We start from the raw sequence: 25,084 nt of genomic DNA, 5'->3' as shown, positions 1-25,084 counted from the left end.
TGACTGTACTTGTAAAACAACTACATTTTCACTGTGGTTTGTTGGCTTCAGCTAGTGCTTGCTCCATGATCAGAGGGAATTAGCCATCAAACAAGGTTTTGCAGGTCTCCAGTGTAAAGGACTAGGTCATTGTAAGCTGTCCAGTGTGTGTTGTAGGCAATTGATTTATTGTCTCCTATTTTACATAAATACATAAATCTTATATCAGAAATTAAGATTGTGCTCTGTTCTTATCTCTTGCTTTCTTTTTGCTTTCTTACCATGCTTGACTGCATCAGCTTCTCTGCCTTATATTGACTTCTGTTGTTGTTGTTGTTTTTAACTGTCACTGGGTTTTTTCTTTATCCTTATGTCCCTTGGATATTTTCTTCCTTCTCAGTATGTTCTGTACTGTTTCCCCCACATTGCTACACTCATTTCTATTTGTCCCACTGGTACTGTGTATGTTGGCTTTATTTGCTCTCTGCCGTATTTCTTCTATCACTTTTTTCCCATATCCTTTCAAACCCAGTCCCGCATAAGAGATAACAGAGGGGTGACAGGAGTGTCCTGAACACAGGTGAGATTCTGAGGCAAGGTGTGCCCTCACTGCCTTGCAGAAGTTGCCTGATGGCTGGATTTGCTGCTAGCATACACTATAGCCAGGACAGACCTATCTGGGGCCATAACAGAAACTGGGAGTAAACCCTTGTGCCACATATGCATCATGCTCAGGGGAAGGGTCTACCCAAACCTGTGTTAGTGGCCCTAATAATTAACCCTCAGCAATATGGGGAAACCTGCTCTTTTGCTCCACTAAAGGCAGCTTCTTTCAAGAGAAAGTGATGGAAACCTAATTTGGCAGAAATTAAATCATCAAGGTCTTGTGCTGGTTTGTAACCTGTAATTTTTGTAGAACTTGTCTCTGTGGTCTGCCAAACAGAAATTCGTCATCCCTGGCCTGAAGTTAATGGGTAATTAATCTTCCATGGTGGATAAAGCGGGCTGGGTTTTCGGTCTGCAGGCATGGAGCACTATGAGCTAACCCGCAGCACTGCTGAACCTTTTCTCTCTCCCCTACTTCTTCATTTTCCCATGACCTTAGGAAAAAAAAAACCTCCGCACTTCATAGGTCTTTTTTTTTCTAAATCACACTTTATGGAACACAGTTTTAATACTGTACGGTGCGTGTTTAATGATGTCCATATGGGTTTGTGGGTACAGGAATTAAATACATAACGGTTCATGATGACATAACACGGAAATGCAACTCCCGCAGTGCTGGTGTGTAGGCTGTAAAGGGTTATTAATAAAAATGAAGGTTTTAAATAGAAAACAAGCTTAGCAGCACCGTTTTGGCCTCAGGCCCATCTCTGAGTGATGGAAAAAAAAAGAGGCTGGAATATATGGTCTTTCCTCAATACATGAAAATAAATACATTTTACCACCATCGCCTGCTAAATGTTTCAGAGAGAAAGCTGCAGGCCTGATGCATGGCATCTCTCTTCAATCAGAGCCTGAGCTCAGGGAGGTCTGGAGGGGATATTTCAGCAGGGTGCAGAACACATCAAACAAATACTAAGGGGGAGATTGATGCCTTAGATTATTAAAATGGGGTAAGGCCACAATGTTTTGATTGGCAAAACCTTTCAACAGTCGGACATTAGTGTTTCAGAAGAGCAAACCAGTCTGTCTGTGGGTGAGCCAGGAAAATAACAACTCACACAGTTTGGGGGAATGACCTCAAGGAAATCCCATCCCATCTTGTAACCGGAGTTGCTGCATCAGTAAGCCAAGGAAATTACATAATGCACCAATTAATATTATAGACAAACAAAAGCAAGTTTACTCTTCTGTGTTCAGTCTTGTCCTATCTGCAGTTGTCCCAAACCTTTTGTTTTAAGTCTTCAGAATAAATGTGACAGCAGTGGATGATGTGCTGAGCATCTCGTGTCTGAGACATCTCTCACTAATTTCCCACCAGTGTTTAGTGACAGTAAGTGTGTGGGCAGCACCAGCACAAATTGAATGTGGTCCTTCTTTTGGCTGGTTCAGCGTTTTTGCTGGAGTTTGAGATGGTCCCAGAGCAAAACACATAGATCTAAATGCACCCAAACTAATTCTAGAGTCTGTGTCTTGGGATTTTCCACATTGCAGACATGTCTAAACTACCTCCAGGTTGTAGTGCAGGACAAGGTTAATGCTTCACAGCGGTTGCATGAGGGTCAGGACATGCCAGAACCAAAAGTGATCTGCCCTGCTTTCAGTGTTGTGAAATCCCAGTACGCCCAGTGGCATCTCTCTGCTCCTCCTGCAGTCCCTGCTCTGTCTGCTCACAGCCTTCAGCTCCACCACTCACCTCAGCCCGTCCTCGCACCTTTGGATCCTGGCAGATGGCTTTCCCCAGCAGACGGCCATGGAGGATGCAATGGGAATGCAGGAGGAATAAGACTTTCCTGCTTTATTGAGTACTGTCTGGGGAAAATTCCCACTGTCTGCTAGTTCCTTGGTGCCTGCAAGACACAGATATTGTTAGCTCAGTGGCTTCTGTCCAACCACCAGATAGTTCAGCAGAGGAGACCTTGGCCTGTGCAGTTCATGCTGAATACACAACGTCGTGTTTTTTCCCACCTGACCATAGCCAGGACCGTGAACAGAAATGTGGGAACATGGGACAAAATACTCTCCCTGCGCGCCTGGTCCTCTGCTACTGAGTTCACCCTTGAACCTCCTGGCTTGAAACCAAGATCCTCCTCTAAAAATTGGTTAGAAAAACTACTCTCTGCTTGTGTTCTGCCAGAGAGGTGGCTGGGCTGTGTTGCACAGGGCATGCTTCCACCCCCTGTTCCCATACTCTGGGTCATCTCAGGCATACCTAAAGCTTTTGGAAAACGGTATTATATCTATTTTTCCAAATTTCTTGATGCTGTCAGATGTTGTTTGTCTTCTGAAAATGGGCTTTTCAAAAATAGGTATTATGTCCCTTTAAATAGCACTAATCACATGGGAATGGGATTATTTTTGTCCCCAGCTGCCTATAATCTATCTTTTTTCTTTTTTAGTGAAACCAGAATCTTCCCAGGGATTGTTCCTAAGAATATTACTGAAAAGAAAGTGTCGTGTGAATCATACAGTAGTAGTAATGGCAATAGTACTGTACTGCACTGCCCTTCTGTAGAGCTATCTCACCGTAAACCTGGAGGTACAAACCAAATATGAACCCGCTCTCTCAACTTGACTGTGAAGTGCGGGTTTTATTTTAGAACTAGGGAAGCAAAAGTAAAAAAGTAGTCTTGAAAGGTCACCAAGGCTGAAACAGGAGCCACGAGGTCTGAACTCTAGCTTCATGTTGTGACTCTCAGCATACTTTCCATTATTTGCCTCTGTAAACATCACTAGCACATCAGTGGTTTGATTTGCTGATATAAAACTCCATGTATCTGCAGGAGTGGGTCAACTTCCATATCAATTTTTGGAAAATGCTATATTTGAGGAAAATGCAGTAAAGAAACTTCAGACTAGTTTGCCCTAGGTTACAGTGGGACTAGGATTCAGGATGTCCTTAAATTCTCTGCTTCAGCCACTGGCCCTCCAGTCCTCCAAACAAACAAAGACTCACCCCTTGTAAGCATGTGAAGGGGGATCTTTAACTCAAGATCAACCTCACCTTGTTGTCTTCCTATCCCAAACTGTGGTGAATTATCTCACCTAAAGTCCCCCTCCTGAGATGAACAGCAGATACCTGTGCGGAAGAGACACAAAGACCAGTCCATGCTTTTTCATATGCCAGGACAGCACAGAGAGCAGGACGGGCTGTAGCGGTAACGTGGATGAAGCAACTGCTTTCGTGCACGGACTCTGCCCCATGTCAGTTGTGGAAAGGATCAGTGTGAGCGTGGAGGAAGGGAGGAGGGCTGATGGTTCCCTGGGTCTCATTCTTCATCAACCAAATCTATGTAAGTACTGGGAGCACAGTCTGCTGTAGAAGAATAAATTGCTCAGGAGCCTACACTTTATTGCAGCTCCTGGAATATCAGTCTGTTCAGGGCTGCAGGCTCAGCTCCCTGTGACGCTTGGTCAGATTATTCTGTCTGCAAGTCCTTGTCCAGAGTCAGCCCTGGGTGTCTCTTGATGGTCTCTGCTCTCCGCTTCAGCTGCCTCCTCCACTGTTTGTCCTGTGTCCCTTACTGCAGCATTTGCTGATTGTAGCTTGTGTTGGAGATACCCCCAGCCCCACGGGGCAGTTTGTGCAGGGAGATTTGGCTGGGGCTGTTTGAGCAGTCAGGCAGCTGTGTAGTTTGGAGCTTGAGCAGAGCTTTCCACGTCCGAGTTACCACCCCAAGCCGGTGGAAGAGGGATGTGTCAAAAGTGCATTGTCCTTCCCACTGGCTTTGTTCTCTCCCTGCGTGTCCCTTCTTGTTTCCCATCCCTAACTCTTGCACTGTTGACTCGTGAGCTAACACGAGCACATCTGCCTTGGATAGACCTTTAACTGCCTGACCTCCCCCTCAGGAGCTACTAAGAGTTTCCATTGGTGTGTGCTCTGTTACCCACGCCATCCTGGCCCTTGTTTCAATGCATCTTTTCCTCCCGCAGGACCCTTTACTGCTCTGTGCCTTCTCACTAGATTTTGCGGTCACCAAATGTGTGGTCTTTCCAGCAATTCATATTGTGCAGCAGTCTGGCTGGAGGCCCCCTGCTCTGTCCTCCTCTGGGGCCACTGGTGCTGAAGATAGACCTTGTCCTATGCAGAGCTGTCCCTGAACATGCCCGTGCCAGTGGGTGAGAGAATGCGCCCTTGCATGTAGCTTTTGTTCTCAGTGTACAACCCACCTCCTGGAGCAGCAGATAAACACAAACAGCCTTTTTCTGCTGCTTAATAAGCAAAGCGGAGCAGTTCTGAGCCAGTTTTTTAACAGCAAGGGCATCTTCACGTCCTGAGCCTCATGTAAGTAAATCTGTCATCAGGCTTTAGTCTTTCTTTTGTATAACTTTATGTAGCAGCTCGCCTTAAACTTGTAAAAACGTTTTCTGGGAACTTATGCGTGGGAGGTGGGCAACTCCTTCCATGTATTGCCAGCTAATCCGTAATACTCTCCTTTATCATAACAAATGAGGCAGGTTTCTCAAAAGCAGTATCTTGTGCTGTTCTTTTATCTCTTTTCTTTTGCTTTAAGTCTGGAGATGGGCTTCTGCCCTGGGTGTACTTTAGAACACAAAATGCAGAGCCAGGACTCCTGGCTTCTGTCTTGAGCACTGGATACTCATGGCTGTACTAAATCCTGCTTGCACGGTATCTTTGTGAACTGGAAGGGGCTTTAAGTATGCAAAATACTGTGTTTAGCCATAAATGTTATTAAGTGTAAAGGAGGACAAAAAATGTGCCACAAAATGCCCCAAAAAAACAGGAAACTGGAACTTTTTCAACTCTTCACCTTGGGAAATAGAGGAACTTTTACACCCCACCGGTGCCTTGCTGTCCCACTATCCCAAAGTGCTTTGTACAAATGAAAGCTCAAGGTCTTTGCAGATTCTGGGACAAAATGTCTTGCACCCCCTGGGATCCATCATCATTTCACACCTCTTCGGTTGAGCCATCACCCCCTCCTCCAGCCTGGTAGGTGGCACAGGAGATAACACATTATCCCTGTGGAGGAAAATTAGCATAAAAGTATCTTGGAATTTGACAAAGCAGGCTGCCTGCAGCAGGGCTCATCTCCCCTTTAATGGAAATTAACTGTCTAAGTCTTTTTTGTCTGTCCTTTTTCTCAGTTTTACCGTCTGCTCTGGGGTGAATTTTTGTCATGCTACATTGATTTCTCCTTGCCAAGACCTTCTTTATAGCCTTGATTTAAAAGAAGTCCAATCAGACACAGTGGAAGGCTGTCATATTCCAGTGCTGGGGATGGACTTTGGGGGCTGTTTATCTTTTTTCCAAGGATAACAGCACATTCGTGTTTGTGTTCTGTGTGTGTCTTGGGCTTACACAAAAACTTACGGATCTGATTCTGGTGGGTCATGCTGGCAGGTATCCAAACCCCATAAATCTGGTCACTGTGCTTTTCCAAATGTTTATTGTGCTGTTTAAGCTTTTATGGGCTCTTGTGCGTATTACATATGGTCTGAATAAATGTAATGCAGTATTACTGTGCTTAGCTGAGATGCAGAAGAGCCTCCAAGGGGATCATTAGAGCTGGGGCAGCCATTGCTGGCATTTGGAGATGAGTTTCTTGGTTGAGCTTTCCCGGGTTGGTGACTTCATCCCTGTTCTGTCGGTTTTTAAATGCCACTTGATCTGAGGTTGCAGGGTGGAAATAAGAAGCAAAGAGTTGCAATTTCTTGGTTTCAGTCCAGGTTTCTTGCAGCAAATCTCCCCTTTCTGAAACTCTAGGACTGGATTTTGCACATATTTGCTGTATTTCCTCTGTGCTGCTGCTGTGGCAAGCTCTGCTCTGTTGCCAGTGGCACTCAGGAGAAACCTTTAAGGACTCATAGTGGGGCAAAAGTCACCTGCATTACTGCAAGTAAGGAAACAACTACAGACTCCATCTAAGAGCCAAGGCAGTGTTGCTTCTTCAGATAGATGCCAAAGAGGATACTCCTTGCTCCTCTAAGCCTACAGCTCCTCTTCGATCCTGGAGATGGAACATGAGCTAGCCAGATTGAGCCAGCCAGCCTCCAGCTGGTGAGAGAAGGGAGAAACGGGCATTGTGTTTGAGGGATGGCAGTGTGAAAGTGGTACCTGGCCCAGGCCACCTCTCCCGCTCATGACGTAGCCCCAGCAGTGTTCAGGGAGTGTGCATGCTGCTGGGAGAGTGCCACGGTCCTGCTGCTTCACATCCTTGCTCTCTTCTGTCCCAACTGGATTGAGGAAAGAAACTGCAGAGAAAAGCCAGCCAGGCTCTAGCCGGCCCTAACTTTACAGCTCTTGCCGTAAATGCAGTCAAGTCAAGACCTTGGGATCTTCAGAGAACGTCCTGCAGTTCAGTTGTGGGCTTTCCTTCACTTGACCAGTTAGCCTTCTGCTCCAAGCTCTCCTTCTAGCACTGTCACCTCACTTCCACCACTAACCACACTGGCCCCATAAAAATAATGGGCTTGTAGTTGAGCTTGCTGCTAACACTGGCTTTCTTCAGCTTGGGCTTTCTGTTCCATCACCCCTGTCCTGTCTGGCTATTCAGATTGCAAGTTTTGGGTCAGAAACAAGGTTTGTGTTTTTGCAGCAGACATACAGGCCCTCATTTGGGTTGGCCATTAGGGCTGGCATATCATATACCATCACAAATTGCTCTCTTCTGAGGGACATGCTGAAATAGTGAAGGCTTCACAGAGGCACAGGAGAGGTATGGAGGAGGCAGATGGACATGGGACTGGGAGGAATGGGGAGAGGGCCAGAAGCACTAGGAATGTGAGGTTGCCCTTTGTCTCTGGGGAGCTGAATTTGACACTGCAAAATCTATTCTGATTGCTTCTTACTTCTTAGTCTGCTTTTTATCGAGACTAGGATTCAGATATCCTCTCTGTGTTGGCTCAAATATTGCACTAGTGGAAAAATAGCTAAAAAAGAAAGACATGGAGAAAATGTGCATTCGCAGCTGGAGCTAGAGTGCTTCTGTCTGTAAAAATGGATTATTTTCTCTTCCTTCCCCATTGCTTTAGTCTGAGGATTAAAATGTGGGTTACTGCTGGCTATGCTGAGATAGGAGCGAAACCTCAGGTAACTACTGTGACTACATTTAGAGAATTCTTTTTGCTAGGTACCTGATGCTGGATGCCACATGCAGGAAGAAGAAGTGACAGCACATACTGCAATCTACTTGGGTGTGAAAGTTGATGTTTTAGATGCTGCTCCTCAGGAGCATGGGGACACTGAGCAACACTGAAGTGTTTTGACACCTGAAAGAAGGAAGGAAAGGAAAGAGGGCATCTGTTGGGCTTGACAGAACCTTTTTGAACCATTTTTCTCCATATAGATATTTTTCCTGTGATCTCTAAAACATAAATACATTTGATGCAAGGTCATTTATGGAAGAAATCTCTTCTGTTGCACAATTCTCTCTTTGACCTTGAAGCTAGTAACATCTCTTGGGTTAAACAGAGACACAAGAAGGATAAATGTAAGCAATGGGTAGCACTAACACTCTGGTTGTGATGGGCTACTGCTTGCATGATGCCAACAGCTTCACTTGACCCTGGCCAGTTGAATTGGGGAAATTATAGGAAAATAATTGTGGCATGCAAATGGCCTGCCAAACTCAGCATGCACCTGAAGTTCTCCCTGTTCCATGCTGTGAGGACTTTCCTCAGGCTGCAGTCAGGGAGAGGCTGTGAACCACCTCCCCACAGGGCACCAGCAGAGTCCAGCACTCAGGAAGATCCTGCAACAAACTCTTGGTTCTTGCTGCAAGGGTGGCTGCATGGTGTTCAGCACAGCAAGCAACCTCTTAGGTGCTGTATAACGTTACAGGGCAGACACCATGTGTGGTAACACTGTTGATGTCAGCTGAGTAACGCTGGGGACCATTTCTTAGGTTTTTTTGGAAGTAAGAGGTGGAACAGTTTATTACTCAGCTTTGCACCATGCTGTGGTGCTCATCCTGCTTTCTGCTGCTGCATTTCTGTTGTTGCTGGTGCTGCTTTGACCTGCAGGAAGGGTTTGAACCTGCCTGTCCAGAACTCACAAAAACAGCGGTGTTGCGAAGTGCTGACTCGGCAGCTCTGAAACCTTCTCTCTCTCCTTGCTCAGCCTACTGACTCCTCAGTAGGCTATTCCCATTAAAAGCTACAATGCTAATTCCACTTCTGTGTGCAGCTGCTTCCCAAACCCTGTGGTTGACCCTGCTTTTTCTGGAAAAAATAATGGTGACTGTGAGCAGAGAGACTGAGATGAAAGTTATCTGAATCTGAGGTGGACTCAGGACGTGGGATTGCAGCAGCAGGCTTTGCTACTGGAGCTGATACTTGAAAACAGGTTTTAGGGAGATCCATTTACTGGATTGATTGTTCCCAGGTTTGGAAAGTCAGTAGTTTTGAAAACGGAGAGCGAATTCCAGAGCTTTGGAGTGTTGCAGCCACTTTTAGAGTATTGCAGCCACTTGATCAACTACTATACAAAGGTGTTTAAAAGTGTGTTGCTAATGGGAAATGATACAAGGCCTGAATAGATCCCAGGGTGTGTGACAGCACACAGAACTGGGGGACACCTTGAACTAATTAAATATTTTAAATATCTGGGACTTGCCTGTCTGTAGCATTGAGAGAGTAAGCTAAATTCACCCAACTTCCCTGAAAATAACAGGATTTACTGGGAGCCCACCTGGCTATTTGGCTCCATCAGAGCTTGGAGGTTCTGGCATGGAAATTGCCAAAAGCGTGGAAGGTGCCATTATAGTCACAGTTTGTTGGCAGCTTCCTTTCACCTGCAATATCTATCCATGCCTATTATCAGCATTGCCACGTAGGCACCGTACTTAAGTCTCAGGCACATCTGAGAGCAGGGGAGTAGGTGGAGGAGGAGTGGCATTGAGAGGGCTTTTTGCTGGAATAACCCACCGGCTTCCCTTTCTCTGCCCCCTGTCAGACAGCCTCAGCGTGTGATGCTGAAACCAGAAGCCTGGAGGGACATGCTGCTGTTTCAGCCACTTGGGCTCACACCAGTTCTGCGTAAAGGCAGGAGTGAGGGCAAGCATGCGGTGTGTTCCCTTAAGCCATTTCCAGTTACTCTTGGGCTGCCTAAAGGAATGTATTCTTTTATTATCATTTGAAGAAGTTCATCCCCAGCCACTCGTTTCTGCCTGCTGCTTCTTTCTCCTCGCTCGGATTTCTCCACTGGCTGCCCACATGAGAAGGAATGGAAATGTTAATTTGCTGCTCTGCAGCACAGAGAGGACATGAGGGAGCATCAGGGGATGCAGCGGATCCACTTTGCTGGGAGATGTGCTTGGAGAGGAGCTTTTAAAGTGGAAAGAAGCTAGTTTTGCCAGCAGAGTCCTCCTGTGTCAAGCACGGGTGGCTCTGGAGCTCCCACCTCTTCCTCTCTCAGGCTGGATGTTGAATCAGCTGTTTGTGCAGCCCCACACAGGGCAGGGGACAAACCCTCTGGCAGAAGGGTGGGGAAAGGGAACAAATAAAGGACTTATAGTGGAGATGGTTGGTTTGTTTGCAAATAGCCTGCTTCAGGCTTGTGCTCACAAGGCAAACCAAACCACCAGAGCTGCTCTTGGGCTTTCCCCCCTCTAAGTGCTTTGCTGGTGGGTCCCGCTGCAGGCAGCAGGGGCCGGCTGGGAAGAGGATGGCAGGGGCAGCCTACTCCTGCGTGCCTCCTTCCTCTGCACGTCCCAGGGCTGCAATCTTGCCAACCTGCAGGGAGAGGGGAGGGAGGTGGGAAATGGGGTGACAAGAACAAACTTCCTGTAGTGGAGCCAAGCATGAGGGCCAATTCTTATCACAAGAAAACATCCCTTGCGGGGGGCAGCCAGAGGGGAGTCCGTCCCGCTTTCCTGAGCCCCCTGCCCTGCTTACCCTGCAGCTTGCCCACAGCACAGGAGCCTCACTGCCTCCAGCATGTGACCCTGACAGCTTTGCCTGCTGTTACCTGTGTGCCCGGGAAATACAAGGGCTCTCAGCTTGGCAGTGCTGAGGGAAATGCTATCCAAGCCACATGACAGGGAGAGGCAAGTTAGCACCAGGCTACCGGGAGCACAGCTGCCGTGGAGCAGCTCCCACTGCTGCAGGTCTTGCTTTAGGAAAACTGAGCCATGCCTGTCATGCCCTTGTTGGGCTGCGTGTGCTATGGTGAGTGGCTTCACCTCCTGCCTGGGCTCCGTCTGCTGCGCACTAGCCAGGTTTTGCCTTCTTGGGCAGGACCCTGATCTCCTCTGAAAACCAGAGGCTAACCCGCAGGGCTGACCCTATCCAAATTTTGTCTCAACGCACTTCAGTCGTCATTCATGTCTCTGGTGTTAAGTGGAAGCAGGTGGGAGAGTAACGGTGTGTCCCTTTATCCCCCCTGCCTGAAGGGCAGGTTACACAGGAGCTGGAAAGTGAATTGTGCTGCTCCCACTGAAGGCAGAGCAGTCCCTGCAGTGCATGGTCCCACGTTGCTAGTCTAGGGATGGACCCCCCAAAAGGCTCCTTAGCTCTAAAAGGAGAGCATAGTGCCACAGGTGCAGCGTAGCAGCAACCTCAGTGTGAGAGTGGCAGTGCCTGGGCTGCCTGGGCAAAGTGGTAGTGACACTGCCTGCACGTCACTGCTCCTCAAGCCTGAGGAGCAGTGGATTGTCCATAGGTCCTCTTCTCTGAACCTTGCTGACTGAAGATGGCTCTGAAATCCAAGGTCTGTAACATTTAGTGAACTGATACCACTTGAAGGCAAATGCTGTGATATCTAATGTGACTCAGCTGCTGCCATTGGATACCCCCTTGATGAACACCTTGCCTCTTCTATTGCCTTTTCTTATTGTTCCCTCATTCCAACAGTTATTCTTGTCAGTGGTGACACAACTCATTTGGTCTCCCAGCAGATCCAGTGTAGGGCCACCCAAGGGCACTGCTTGTGAGCCTGAGGTGTGGGTGAGCCTTGGTGTCGTGCAGGAGCAGTGTCAGGAGAGGGCTGATCTCGTGAGTACTGCTGCAGGGAGGACTCATGAGAAGAGCGGCATGAAGATGAAGAGTGTGAAGGCTGTGTTCTTGGAGACCATGTGACAAGGGTTGAATTGGACCCTTTATGCCAGCAGGAGGACTCACCAGTAAGGAAGGAACAGCTTATTTTCCCAGCCTTGCACAAGCTCTTTCAGTGTGTCCTGTCCTCCTTGCAGACCACATTGAGACTGCAGTGAAATTGAGTTGGTGTCTAGTGTCTCCCTCCCATCTGTGGTATCTGTTTTACAGAGAGCTTCCCCTGGGAGAGGCCATTTCACTCTGACACCCCATTTTTCACTGGCAATGGCTGGCATGGCAAACTGGGCTCCCAGCAGGGTGGGCAGGGCTTCACCTGTCCAGTGTTCTTCCCTTCCCAGAAAGCCAGGAGAGGGACTTCTCAGCACACTTCATCGTGCTGGAGGGCAGCCAGGGATGTTAACAGGCATGTCCACCCCCTGTCCTCAAAATGCTCCATGTTCAACATTGCTCCAGAGGGCAAAGGTTTCTGGCTGGTTTTCACAGAAAACTCATCTGAAAGTCCATTATGTGTCAAAAGCTACTAGATGCAGGGAATAATAATTTGCTCTTGTGTGCGTGTGTGTATGCGTGTAAATGTGTACAGTCCTACCACAGCCATAGCTCACCACCCCTGTATCTAACTTTCTATTTAAAAATGAATGGCAATGCTCGCACTTTATAGGCAACCTGCAGATCAGCGTGGCCCAAAAACCTCACCAACAAGACACGCAAACTTAAAATTTTGAAGGTTTGCACTTCGTGTTTTTTGCAGAACTCTCCTCCCCTCTTGCAAAGCCGTATTTGTTGCACGGCTTGTTGCAGCCTGGGTAAGTATCTCCGCTTGATGACAAGGTCATGGGAAGGCCCTGTGTTATGGGCTCTGCAGGCAGCTACTGCCACGTCGTGGAGAAATGATGCTTTACATGCATTTACGGTGCCGCCAAAAGCACAAGCTGAGCGGGAAAAAAATGCCTTTGGTTTGTGTGGATGTTGGACACAGTGGCATGTGTGTTCTGCTCTCTCTGGGGAGCGTCCTGCCTCACCCCCTTGCCATGCTCATCTGGCAGAGTTGACTTTCTCTTGGCTCTTGTGGCTCCCAGAGCAGGAATTCTCCAGACAACGGTGGGAAAGCTGTGACATGTTGTTATGAACAGATATGAAATAGCTTTTCCACCTGGCTTCTTATTAGGTGTTACAGCCCTATCTTTTTCCATTGGTCTTATGATAGTAATTTTTTTTGTATTTAATAATGTTGCATCTAAGACGTGACGAGGGAATGGGAAAGAAGCAGACTTGCAGTCTTGGACATTAATACTAACGACTCCAGAACCACACCTGGATCAGACATTTCTAAGCATATGGAAGAGATTGAAGATTATCTAATCGTGTCTTTAATACTCGGTACTGGGCTGAATCATCTCCCCAGGCCTGGGAAGCAGTACTGATCTCCAGGCTCTCCTTGCTCCCACTCCACTAAACTAGAGAGTCAACTTGGAAAGGGAAGCCTTTCTCATCCTCAGTTTTGGCTGTGCCGGGACACTCAGCATGGTTTCATTGTGGAAGGTGTCACTGGCTTGCTTGCGTTTTTGGCTGTGAAAGTCAGAGTGACAGCTCTTACAGCCGGATTTCATGCGTGATCCTGTTAAGGGAGTTGTCAGCACCTAATCTGGGTGCTTGCTGTCATCCAAATATTATTGCCAGTACATTGTATATGCAGCCTGACACACTGTATATTAATCCAGGTCTGGGCTTGCTTGCTTGACCCAGGAAGGATTAAACCCCACCCCACATCTGCTGAGGCTCCCTGGGGCTGCTGCTTAACCACACTGGTGCTCCTTAGCAAAACTCAGAGAAGGTCTTTCCTTCCAGAGCTTCCCAGGTACAGCTCTTCCCTAGGTGGAAGGGACTGCTCCTGCTTGTGCTGTATGCTTCCCATCCATCCGTCCCTCCCTCCGTCCCTCCCTGCCTCCCTCCCCAGCACAGTGATATCTGCAGACCGCGTACAGTCCTTACAGGAATCTGGCAGCCAGCAGCTCATCAGCTCTGAGCCAGGCTGGGTTACTCCCTGCCAGGCCCTACTCCTGCCTTGCAGTAAGACAAACAGCTGTCCACGTTGCTCCTTTTAACCCAGAGTGGAGAGCAGGTTGGAACCACAAAGCCTTTGAAGAAGGATGGAACAAGACAAATTTCCCATCAGAGCTCTCCAAATGCTGCTCTGAAGGAAAATTGCTCTTCATTTGTGGGTGAAATGGAAGACTGAGTGCAAGGGCAGGAGTGGTGCAGAATAAAGATTTAAGCAGTCAAGTAAATGAAGGAATGACTGCTTCTGGAGGAAGGGAAGAGAGGCCTGGGACCTCCTTAACCTGATTTAATCAAGCAACTTCTGATGTTTTACATTTGCAAGCAACCATCTGACCCAGAGCTGGGCAATTTGCAAGCCGCAGAGTTATGAACTATTGGTAAAATGGTCTTGAAGAGGCAAATAGATTTGCAATTATGAACTGAAAAACCTGAACAACTGCTCTTGAGGTTTTAGAGCCATGTCTGGCTGCTGTAGGGAGTCTTGGGGTCTCTGCCCTTCTCATGGCCTCCCACCAGTCAGCAGTGCCCAGAGCAGTTCCCAGCCAAGCCCCCTTGGGCAGTGTCTGCCTTGGCCACAGGGTGCCTCCTCACAGGAGAGGAGCTGGGGCTGCAGGACCTGGGCAAGGTGCATCTTTACCCTACGCAGGTGGGTCAGTGACCTGGGAAGGTAGGAGAAGCTGGGAACAGCCCCCTGCTATGGAGATGCTGAGCCAGCCTGCGGTGCTGTGGGCTGACCAGATTCTGATTTGAACCATCTGCCTGTGGTCCCCCAGGCCTGGGAAGAGAAATTTCCTCAAAGCTTCTGAGAAGAGGCACCAGTCTCAGCCCAGTTACTTAAATCTATTAAATTTGTTCTAACTGGTTTGTTCTCAGAAGTGCTAAGCATTCCCGGCTGTGGCAGGGGCTTCCCTTGTTGCAGTGCCAGCTTCAAACGGTATGTGCCTGGGCTAATTGTTTCTGGATTTGGCCACTGGAGTTTTCTTTCTTTTCTGGGAAACTGGCTGGTTTTGTGCCCATGGTATTTGCAGAGTGATGACAAAACCCCCTTGCTTCTCAGTACTGCCTGCTCACTTAAGGTGCTGTTCCCTGGAGATGTCTTTTTTCCCTTTCAAGGCTTTTGATGTGTTTTCCCATGTTAGAAAATCCAAAAAGGCAGCATGTGAAGCTGGCTGGGGCCAGTGAGTGTTGCTGGGAGCGGCAGCTTTGATTCTCGGTGGGAGTTTTGCAATAAACTTGATCATGCATTTTTCATCATTTGCTCTGTGTGTGTGTGAGCGCCTTGCAGGGGGTACAGGCATTAATCCTGAAGCTGCACTCAGCACAGGGGTAAAACCCACTTGTAGTTCACTGCTGATCCAAATCCTTTGCATCCCCAGGGTAACTCCGCCTCGAGTTACCCTACATGAAATTTGACCCATCCAATAGCTAGGGAGCTGCCTCTGTCTTTAATCAATCTGACAGTGCCTAGTCAGGGCTTTTTGAAGAATATTTTTGTCTTTTTTTCCATATAAGCGTTAGTTTTCTTTATCTGGAGTTTTGTACTGCCATCTGACCCATTTACTTGGAAGCCTACGAGGAGAGCTTGAGTTGGAAGAGAGCTGGGTTTGTGATCCAAGTATGAGTCTTTCACTGTTAATTATATTAGCATTTGTAATTGCATGCACATTTCTAAACTGTCATGATTGTCACATCCTTTTAAAACATGGGGCAGCACATCAAAAGGGTTATGTCTGCTCAGAGATCAGCAGAGAAGCAAGAAATTAAATTGCCTGATACCTTAGAAACTATGATGTGAGCTGTTTTGCTCCCATTAAATCAAAAGTGACATAGGAAAAATAAGTCTGGAATTAGCCTTTTAAAGCTCATTAGCTTTCAAGATGTAATTAGCAGGAAGCAGGCTGTTTGATGGAGGTTTGCCTGCCATCGCTGTTGGGTGGGCAGGGGCTCTGCGTAGCCAGCATGGTGGGACCCTCATCAGACAGGGCTGCAGCAGGACTCATGGGATGAGTGGGAGGAAAGGGTTAAGAAGTCCTGAATTCGTATTCTCTCTCTGCTGCAGATTTGCTTTATGGGAGCTGCTTTGTCTCGCTGTGCACAGCTTAGTCTGTATTTTAGCTCTCAGGCCAACTCCCAGTAGACGATACCTGTGGCTGATGGGTAACTCAGTCTGTGCTCTCTGATTCAGACTTTCCAAAGTCCTGCTGGTGACAGGGTAACATCATCAAGTCTGTGCTTTGGAAGTAGATATATTATGAACATGAAATACATGGACATACGTGCATGCTCCATCCCTGGTCCTGCCAGCTGCATGTATCTGTATACACTTGTATTTTCAAGTATTGCCAGTTTTGCCATGGCATGATCAAGCATATTGAGCCAAATACATTTCACCAACAGACTTTTTGGAAGGCAGATGGTTTTTGCGGTTACAGAGCTCTGCTTGTCCAGGAATACTGGTAAAAGCGGTTGAAAGGGCAAGGGAAATGAAAATGTTGCCTGTAATGGAATTGAAAACCTTCTGATTCCCAGAGTGCCTCCTACCCACTGAACTCAACGTACGTTGTGCATGCTTTGTGCACGGTGATGGATCACCTCTCACAGAATCGACAGCAAGGTCTTCTCGGTCCCAGCTGGAGAGTGCTTTCCACAGCCGTGTGCCAGCCACAGCCCAGCATCTTTCACATAGGTGCCGTCACTTTTATTCCCTATCTGTGTAAATCCTGGCAGAGCGGGTCTCACTTCACGGACAGTGCCTGCACAGATGTTGCCACAGTGCAGGTAGGAGTTAATTGTGCCTGGCCTGCATGGGAGCGCGAAGCATCGCCTCCGAGAGCGGCTGAAGGGGGCTGGCTGGGTGCTGCGGGTGCAGCCGGCAGAGGGAGCGTGGACCATTGCACACTGTCTGCTTGTCTCCTATGAAATGCAGCACCCTGCAAACCGGCCTCTTTCTTCCCTTCTCTCAGCAGACTGCTAAGTAGGAACAGAGCAATGCGATAACAGATTGTTTATTATGGAAACATGCCACTTTTAGTAGATTTACAAGCAGCTTTGTGGAGCTCCTGATCACCCTGTATTTTTGTTTTTAGTCCGTTACTCATCTTGATACATCGTTGGTATATGTCTAACTGCGGCTGTAAAAGACACTAGTGGGGACATGATGGGGCCAAAGCATGGGAGATAGAAAGCAGCTGTCAGGCAGCATTTCTTCCAGGGGTTTGAGGAGTACCAGCAGGCTGTGTCAGCCCAGCAGTGGCTGTTTCTCAGTGACTGAGACTACACTCAGACTTCTTTGTAGTTCCTTCAAGGCCGCATGGTTTAGCGGCTGCACAGATGGTTGCATTGCATTTAGAGCAAAGTGAAATAACACTAGTTCCTCCCATCCTCTGCTGCCTCACCCTGAGAAATTAGCAGCCTCTTTTGGGAGCTACTAGTCAAAATCCCAGATCTGAACACCTCCGGACTTTCAGCAAAGTTTGAATCAAGTTCAGGAGCTGAATTTCAAGTCTACTTTTCCTGTGCCAAAACCCCCAGAACTGAATACCTGGGAACTATGGAGGTGGGTTAACTCATGGATCAAATACACTCTTGAGCTTTTCATTGTCTACTTCTAATGCATCAGCTCTCCCAAAATAATATGTCTAGCATGGTTCATACCGCAATCGCTGCTATAATCACCACTGAAACCTGGATAGGTTAGAAATCCATATGTGGATCTGTGTCTGGGTGAATTTGGCAGACAAAAAGCAGTCCCCAAAAGGCAATTTCTTCCTATCAAATCATCTGCCAATTTTAACATTTTTGATTTATGTTTTTTAAGGTTACTGAGCTCTTGCTGAAAGAGTTGAAGGCCATCTCCACTGATGCTGCTATTGAATGAGCCACCTTAGGAGAAAGACTGGCTTCCAGATCACAGAGTAGCTGGGAGCTTGTATCTTATTTACATGTGAGGTTTCTCTGCTTGTCTCATCAGTCTCCTGCACTTCCTTAGCTCAAGCAAGTGCTTCCAGTTACAGAAAACTGTATGTGACATACATCAGTCATGGTCAGGTTTTGTGCACTGTAGTTTTAAGGGGAGGGGGATACAAGTGTTGCACTTGTACCTGCTCCTTTACCTGCTGCTGCAACCTAGGGTAGAGAAGAAATGTGCCATGTAGGTATGTAACCCTCCTGGTTTCTCTAATGAAACTTTGCTTTTGGGGTTGGTTTTCCTTTTTTTAATACATTTTTTTTATTTGACCCTCAAAGAGGAAATTGATTAGGCCAGTTGGAACTGTATGAGGGCTGTTTTGCATGGGGAAAACCAAAGCAGGTGAGCAGTTCTTGGAACTGCTTGGACAGTAGACGACAGCATGGAGTAAGAGACCAACAAGAGAGTTTAGTTTAGAAAGTCTGGCTAAGCATAGCAGTCTGGAAAGTAGATCATCCTTCTGAAAGGCACAAAGAAGAAAAATAATGGCTCCAGGTTCATCCCCTGTGTAATTCTTTTGAAGTTAGTGGCTTACACCAGGATGATTTAACCCCATTAATTTTAATGGGTCACTGCAGTGTCCCAAGAGTTGCTTTTTGCTGTGCTCTGTTCAGAGACAGAGATAAAGCAGAACCTTGGTGTCTGGGCTTAAACCCAAGCTTGGTGTCCCCATAGGTCTGGCTTGGGCCTGTCCATGTTGCAACTGTCTCCAGCTGGAGAGGGAAGAGGATGCAGGAGATGATGATGTGTCTGAGCCCCTGTCCCGTGACAGCTGGGTGCTGCCAGGACTTCATCGTGAGCCATAACCTGCCTGAAAAGTGATATCTGGTCTGAAAACCAAGGATAGCCAGGCTAAGAGTGTTCACTTAAATTAACACTGCCCCTCACGCTGCTGTGGGTCTGCTGATCCAAAGCAATTAACACAGGAGAGACAAGGAGGTGTGGAGCAGTGTGTCAAAGAAAGGAGCCTGAAACTGAGCAGAAACCAGCAACAGATGAAACCTGTTGGGACTGTGTGGGCAGAGAGTGAAGGTCAGTGCCCTCCACATGCAACAGGGACTCAAGAGGCTGTGTCCAGGGACAGGGATGAAGCGCGTTTACCACCTATTGATCAAAGCAAGCTGGTCATAGCAGGAGTCAGCCATGCATAGTTAAAAAGCCCATGTATCACAGCAGGGAAAATTTAATCTACTGCCAGGAGGGCGGATGTGTGTTTGTCACCAGTTGTCAGACAGATGAAAATGTGGTAGCAGACACAGCTGTAGTGCTCGAGCAGAAATAGTGATTGTGCCCCAACCTCGTTGGGCAGCAGTATGTCAGCCCCTGCTCCTTGGAGACCTCAGAGTCTCCCTTTTGCCTCATCTTTCCATTTTCTGTGTTCCTCTCCTCATGTGCCTCCTTCTGAGGGACGTTTATAGGAAAATAGGATTACTGTCCTATTTCGAGGGTTGCACAGCTTCCACCTGTCTCTCTGTCCTTCATTTTGCAATATTTTGCAAGTCATGCTGAAGTATTGAACAGGAAATAAGCCATGATGAGTAAATGGACCGTAACAAAATGATCCACTAAATTTTCATGAAAATGTTCTTAGTAATACAGAGGAGGAGGAGTGGGAAGCCTTTTTTGGTGAAAGTTGGGTGTACAGTCAGGCCCAAGCAGCCTACTTTTGCCAAGGCATCAGCTACTTTAACATCTTGCAGAAGGAAGATGAGCATCGCTGTGTCTCTGGGTGTTTATCTCTTGGCAGACTTGACATAACTGTGCAGTGGGTCCAGGGAGAGGGTGCAGACATGGGTACCAGTAGGGAAGGGTGTACCATGTGTTGCAGTAGAAGTTGCTCGATAAACTTAGTGCTTTAACTTCTTCTGATACCTCCATTTAATCTCATTGGTCTACAGTCTTCTCCCAGTCACATATTGGGACTAAGTCGCTTCATAGCCAGAGCAGATCAGAAAATTCATCTGGATTGGCAAACTGATCTGTAAAATGCTTTATAAAGCAAAGATGCATTTGGCCTTGAATTATGTAAAAGCAGAAGGGAAAGGAGCTCAGCTCTGGTCCTGCACTTGGGTCACATCAGCCCCATGCAACACTACAGGCTTGGGGAAGAGTGGCTGGAAAGCTGCCTGGCAGAAAAGGACCTGGGGATGTTTCTCAACAGCTGACTGAATATGAGCCATCAGTGTGCCCAGGTGGCCAAGAAGGCCAATAGCATCCTGGCTTGTATCAGAAATAGCGTGGCCAGCAGGGAAGTGATTGTCCCCCTGTACTCTGCACTGGTGAGGCTGCACCTCCAATACTGTGTTCAGTTTTGGGCCCCTCCCTATGAGAAAAACATTGTGGTGCTGGAGCATGTCCAAAGAAGGGGAACAAAGCTGGTGAAGGGTCTAGATAACACAGAGGAGGAGCTGAGGGAACTGGTGTTGTTTAGCCTGGAGAAAAGGAGGCTCAGGGGAGACCTTATCACTCTACAACTACCTGAAAGGAGGTTGTAGTGAGGTGTGTGTCAATCTCTTCTCCCAAGTAACAAGTGATAGGATAAGAGGAAATGGCCTCAAGTTATGCCAGGGGAGGTTTAGATCATCTATTAGGAAAAATGCCTTCACCCAAAGGTTGTCAAGCATTGGAACAGGCTGCCCAGGGAAGTGGTTGAGTCACCATCCCTGAAGGTATTTAAAAGGTGTGTAGATATGGTACTTAGGGAAATGGTTCAGTGGTGGACCTGGCAGTGGTAGGTTAACAGTTGGACTCAATGATCTTAAAAGTCTTTTCCAACCCGAATGGTTCTATGATTCTATGAATATCAAAGGTGGTTCTTGAAAGCATGTGGGCCTTAGAAAGACCATATGTTCTGGTGTCTAATATATCACAGTGTAATATTTACATGCAAATGCACCCTGTACATGTGTCTCTCTCTTTTGGAGGGAGAAGTGTCGGTTGTAAAGGGTGAAACTCAATTTGCCTAAGCCCAGGATATGGTCACAATTCACCCCAAGGGCTGGAACAAGTGCTGCTGCCGCTCTTCAGCACCCAAGGAGGAATTTCAACCATGCCTGTGCAAAGACAGGTGGAAGACTCCCAGCAAAACCTCATTTCTTTGTCAGTTTATTTTAAGTAACTGCAGCAATTCCCTTCATATCACACAGAGCTTCCTGCACAGTCTTTGTGCAGCCTCTTCAATGGTAACATGGGCTGGCAGCGTGAGGGAGTCCAAGTGCTGCAGGATTCTCCAGGAAATTAAGCATCTTCTGTAGCAAATGAAGTGACTGAGAAGCACAGGTTCTGCTGAAATCCTGCCTGTGTGTCCTGATCCATGAGCAGCATTGCCAGCGTAAGTCTGTGCTGCAGTGTGTTAGTACAGTTCACTACCACAGCTCTGAGCTCCTGCAATCGCATTCTCAGAGCATCCTACCTATGGACAATCCAGTGTTTTTCCCCAGATTATGCGGTTTAGAATTTTAAGTAATGGGGAACTCTGAAAGAATTGCAAACTTTATTGAACAAAGGAGATACTAAATATGCTGAGGAAAGTATTCGTTACTGCTCACATGCTCTGTTCAGTGTTAAATGTGAACAGACCACAGCAGGTGTGAAGGGATGTGATACAGGCTTAGAAACCCTGGAGCGAGCTGAGAGAAGGCCTATGAGAAGAAGAATGCAACATGATGATGAAATGCAAATATTTCTGCAACTGTGTTTAAGTGCGGGATGAGGGGCCATCCAGCTGTCCATTGGTTGCTCTCAGCCAAAAGACAACAGAAGGCAATTAATGATCTCACCCTGCTCCTCTTAAATCGACAAATCTCCTCCACAGTTGCTTAAATACCAGTTTTTCTAAGGTTATTCTTCACCAGCTGTTTGGCAAAGCCTGATGTGGGCTGAATGTTTTCTTCTCTCGCTGCTTCCTCATAATGCAGGAAACTGCTCGGGTGGTTCAAGTGGCTGCAGATGGGAGGTAGGACAGCCCGGACTCATTTCAGAGGTTTGAAAGTGTGTCAGCAGAAAAACCCTCTGCGTGAGGCCAGCTTTTGGGGGGATAGTGCTGACGTACAGCTTGCGGGGATCAAAGCCCAGGAGAAGCTCAGATAGGCTGTCTTTGAAACACTGAATCCTGCAGGTTTAACATGGTGGTTTTATCTGACCTGTGAACATCTCTGACATGGCATCAGGTCGTTAGTCTCGTGCATGTTATTGTAACATTTGCTGGAATGAAACACTGGCATTTTAAAATCACAGCTATCAAAGCATATCATAAATTGTAAGGAGTTTCTTTTCCTTTGTTTGAGCATATCCCCATGCCAAATCATTCAGTGTTCATATTTTCTGAATTGGGCATGACATTACCCATGAAAAGCTGTGACTGATTATAAAATAATTATCTTTTTAAAAAACAGAACTGAAAAAAAAAAAAAATCCTTTAAAAATTAGTAGAATGTGACCCCTACCTCTTAAAACAGTTCTGCTTCCAGCGTCTGATAATAACTGTGTGTTCAACTCCTGAAGTGCTAAAAAATCTTCTTTTTGTAAAGTGGAATTTAAAAGACTTGCTCAAAAGTATATATATATATATACACACTGTGCAGTTACTCCCACCCACAACCTGATTCCTGCTTCTAAGAGCTGTGACACATTTTTAAGAGGAGAAGTGTATTTTTAAACCTCACGCTGTGGTATGAGATGAAGGTCAGCCCAACTGAGTCTGAGTCTTTGAGGGACCGAGAAATGAAACCCCTGCCTCCACTCCTCCTTTGCGACTTTGGGCCAAGAGCTCTTCACTCAGCTTTCTTCTTGCATCCCTGCTTCTGAGGAGAGAGACTCACCGAAGTTTCTGGGTGCTCAGCTGTGAAGATAACATGGCCACAGTTGTATTAGCAACTGGATGCTCTGAGGTCTTATGAGTAGGGTCTGTTCCCAGCCTGAATGGCCGTTTTCATCCGGAGATGTTCCTGACTTTAAACATTGAACAAAACTGCACCTGGAGCCACATTTGCAGCTCTCTTGTCATGTCCATTATTTCTCAAGTCTTCTTTGGGAAACAGTCTGTCTTTGGAGCTGGTGGTGACCCACAGTCCTGGGGCATGCACATGGTGCAGCCCATCTCTCTGCATGTCCTTGTGCCATGTGCTCCGGGAGGTTGGCTGCTCTCATGGATTCCTCACCTGGCCTTTGAAGACTCTCCAGGCAGGTGAAGGAGGGATCAGGGACAGGGTATAATGTTTGCATTTTGGGCTGTTTCTCTGCTGGCTAGAGCAGCTCTGGGATCTGGTGGGCATGAGGTGCCTGCAGACTCTGGGGGAAGTGGGGAAGAGAGGTGGCCAAAAACCCTGACCTTCCTTTTCATCACCATCCCAGATTTGTTTTGGTACACATAAGGCTCTAAGATTTTCACAGCATTGTTTAAAAAATGTTTGTTCTTGGGTAAAACTGGAGCACTTTTCCCTTTTCTGTGTCTTTACTGAGAAAAGGGTCTTGGCATCGTTATCATGGTAAATAAATGAATTTATTCCTACTACAAAACCTTCCATTCTTCAGCATAAAACAAAGACACATAAATAACCAGCACAGGGGATGTGCCGGGCCTCTAATGTGCATGGAGTTCACTCTTCCAGACCCTTGGTTTCTTCTAGACAGTGATTTAGAAGGAAAAGCTTTTATCTAATCATGAGGTAGGTCTCTGCACAGCTCCCTAGACACCACTAATGGATGGGATGCACAGCAGAGCTTGAAGGATTTTTATTCTAGCTGGGTAAGACAGAGAGCTGGTCTTCTGGTGTTGCACACACTGTTGCTAGGTGGGTCAGAGTTGGGTTTTGTGCAGGATCTGAGTTGTTTGTTTAGTGACCAGAATGATTTTGCATTAAGGTGAGGTGTGTGTTATAAGGAGGAGAGGAAGGCAGTCAGCCATGGAGGGAACAACAGGTCGAGGCTAAAGTGGAGAAGCAAGGACAGGTGGGTCTCTGGTGCCAGAGAGGCAGCAGAGGCAGAGAAGGAGGTTCCAGGAATTAGTAGCTTCAGTTCCAGAGGATGACTGGGGAAGAAATCATTAATAAGTAGGTTATTGGCAGTAGGACACTCCATTTCATGCTCTGATTCATAATCCCTACTGCTGCGTTTCATGGCTCGTGTGCCCAGATCCTAGTTTTGAATCTTGCAGTATTTTACAACGATGAGAGATTATTTAAAATAGCACTGAATTCGGACTTGGTACTGGGAACCAGGAGCAAGGCAAACCTTTGCATTTCACATTTACAGTTGCTTTTGTGCAGCATGATTGTGGTATAGTATGATATCCAGTGTATCTGCTTGGCTGGACACCGCAGTGTGGACTTCAGGATACACAAACCTCCCCAGAATCTCGGGGATGCTCTTGTCATCCTGTGGTAGATGCAGCTCACCGCCAGGCACAGCACCACATGCCCCTGATAGCAAAGGCAGTGTTCCTGCTGAGAGCGTTGTTTCTTATCGTCCAGCTTCTGGCATTTCAGGTAACAAAGAGAGAAAATAGTGCACAAAAGCCGATTGCAGGGCACGACATTTGCAAAACCTCATTGATATTCTGAGCTTGTGAATTACTGAGCGAGCAAGATCATCAGCCTAAAAGGAGAGGGAGTAATTCCTGACAGTTGATGACATTTTCCCTTCGCCCACATGTGATATCTATATATCAGATAAGGTGAACAGTTACAGCAGTAATAAGCTGCCAGTGGCCATTTAGCTTTGAAAACAAGAGAGATCCTTCATGTTGCAGGCAAGAAATACTCCCTGAATCAGTGTTCGTTTTGAAGGAACAACTAATTTCTCTTTTAGCTGAAATAAAAGGCCTTTTTCTATAATCAGCTAAATGGATGGAAATAATTAAATTCACTCATTATGCCTCTTCACTTTTATGAACCTGGAACATGGAAAAAAGATATTGGAAATACCACACACACACACTCACACCCCCTTTGGAGATGTATGAGGTGAATTAAAAGTTAATGTCTGGACTGAGAATTGGACAGGACTTACATAAAAGGAACAAGGAGAAGTTTACAGTTTTCTGCATGCTCGGGTCTGAAAAACATAAAAATTTATATCTGAACTGGACTGCAAAATTTTTGGCCTATTCAGACATTACACTAGTTCATGGTGCGTAACAGCACTTCTGTGCCTCAGTGCCTACAATCTGCATATGTTTTAAATGCACCTATGAAAAGGTGGTATTTTCTTTTATTTTTCAAAGTTATTTAATGCTGGTCACCTTAGAAAGTCAGTTGACATGATTTGAGGTGTTTTGGGGAAAGTATATAGGCATATATTTGATGTCAGCATGATTTTTTTGATTTGCCCTTTTAACTGGGTAAGGCTCAAAAGGAAGTATTAGTATGGATTCATACCTGTACTAGCAAAAACATGATC

At 46.7% G+C, this 25,084-nt stretch overlaps 1 protein-coding gene across 5 annotated transcripts in view; it reads left to right on the top strand.

Annotated features, from left to right (window-relative positions):
- Nucleotides 1-25,084, top strand: part of SH3PXD2A (SH3 and PX domains 2A) — a 267,794-nt gene that overhangs the window by 130,913 nt on the left and 111,797 nt on the right. The window contains exon 1 of one of the 5 annotated variants that reach the window (XM_074907671.1): nt 4,869-4,927. The exons of the other annotated variants lie outside the window; for them this stretch is intronic. Within the exon in view, the coding sequence (XP_074763772.1) occupies nt 4,926-4,927 (2 nt within the window). The 5' untranslated portion in view covers nt 4,869-4,925. Of the gene's footprint in view, nt 1-4,868; nt 4,928-25,084 lie in introns of those variants that run through there. 5 annotated transcript variants of the gene reach the window in all.

Source organism: Athene noctua, chromosome 5 (assembly GCF_965140245.1).
Source record: "Athene noctua chromosome 5, bAthNoc1.hap1.1, whole genome shotgun sequence".
In the NCBI taxonomy this organism is placed as follows: domain Eukaryota; kingdom Metazoa; phylum Chordata; class Aves; order Strigiformes; family Strigidae; genus Athene; species Athene noctua.
The sequence above is the reverse complement of the archived record's forward strand: the minus strand, read 5'-3'. Positions and strand labels throughout refer to the sequence as shown.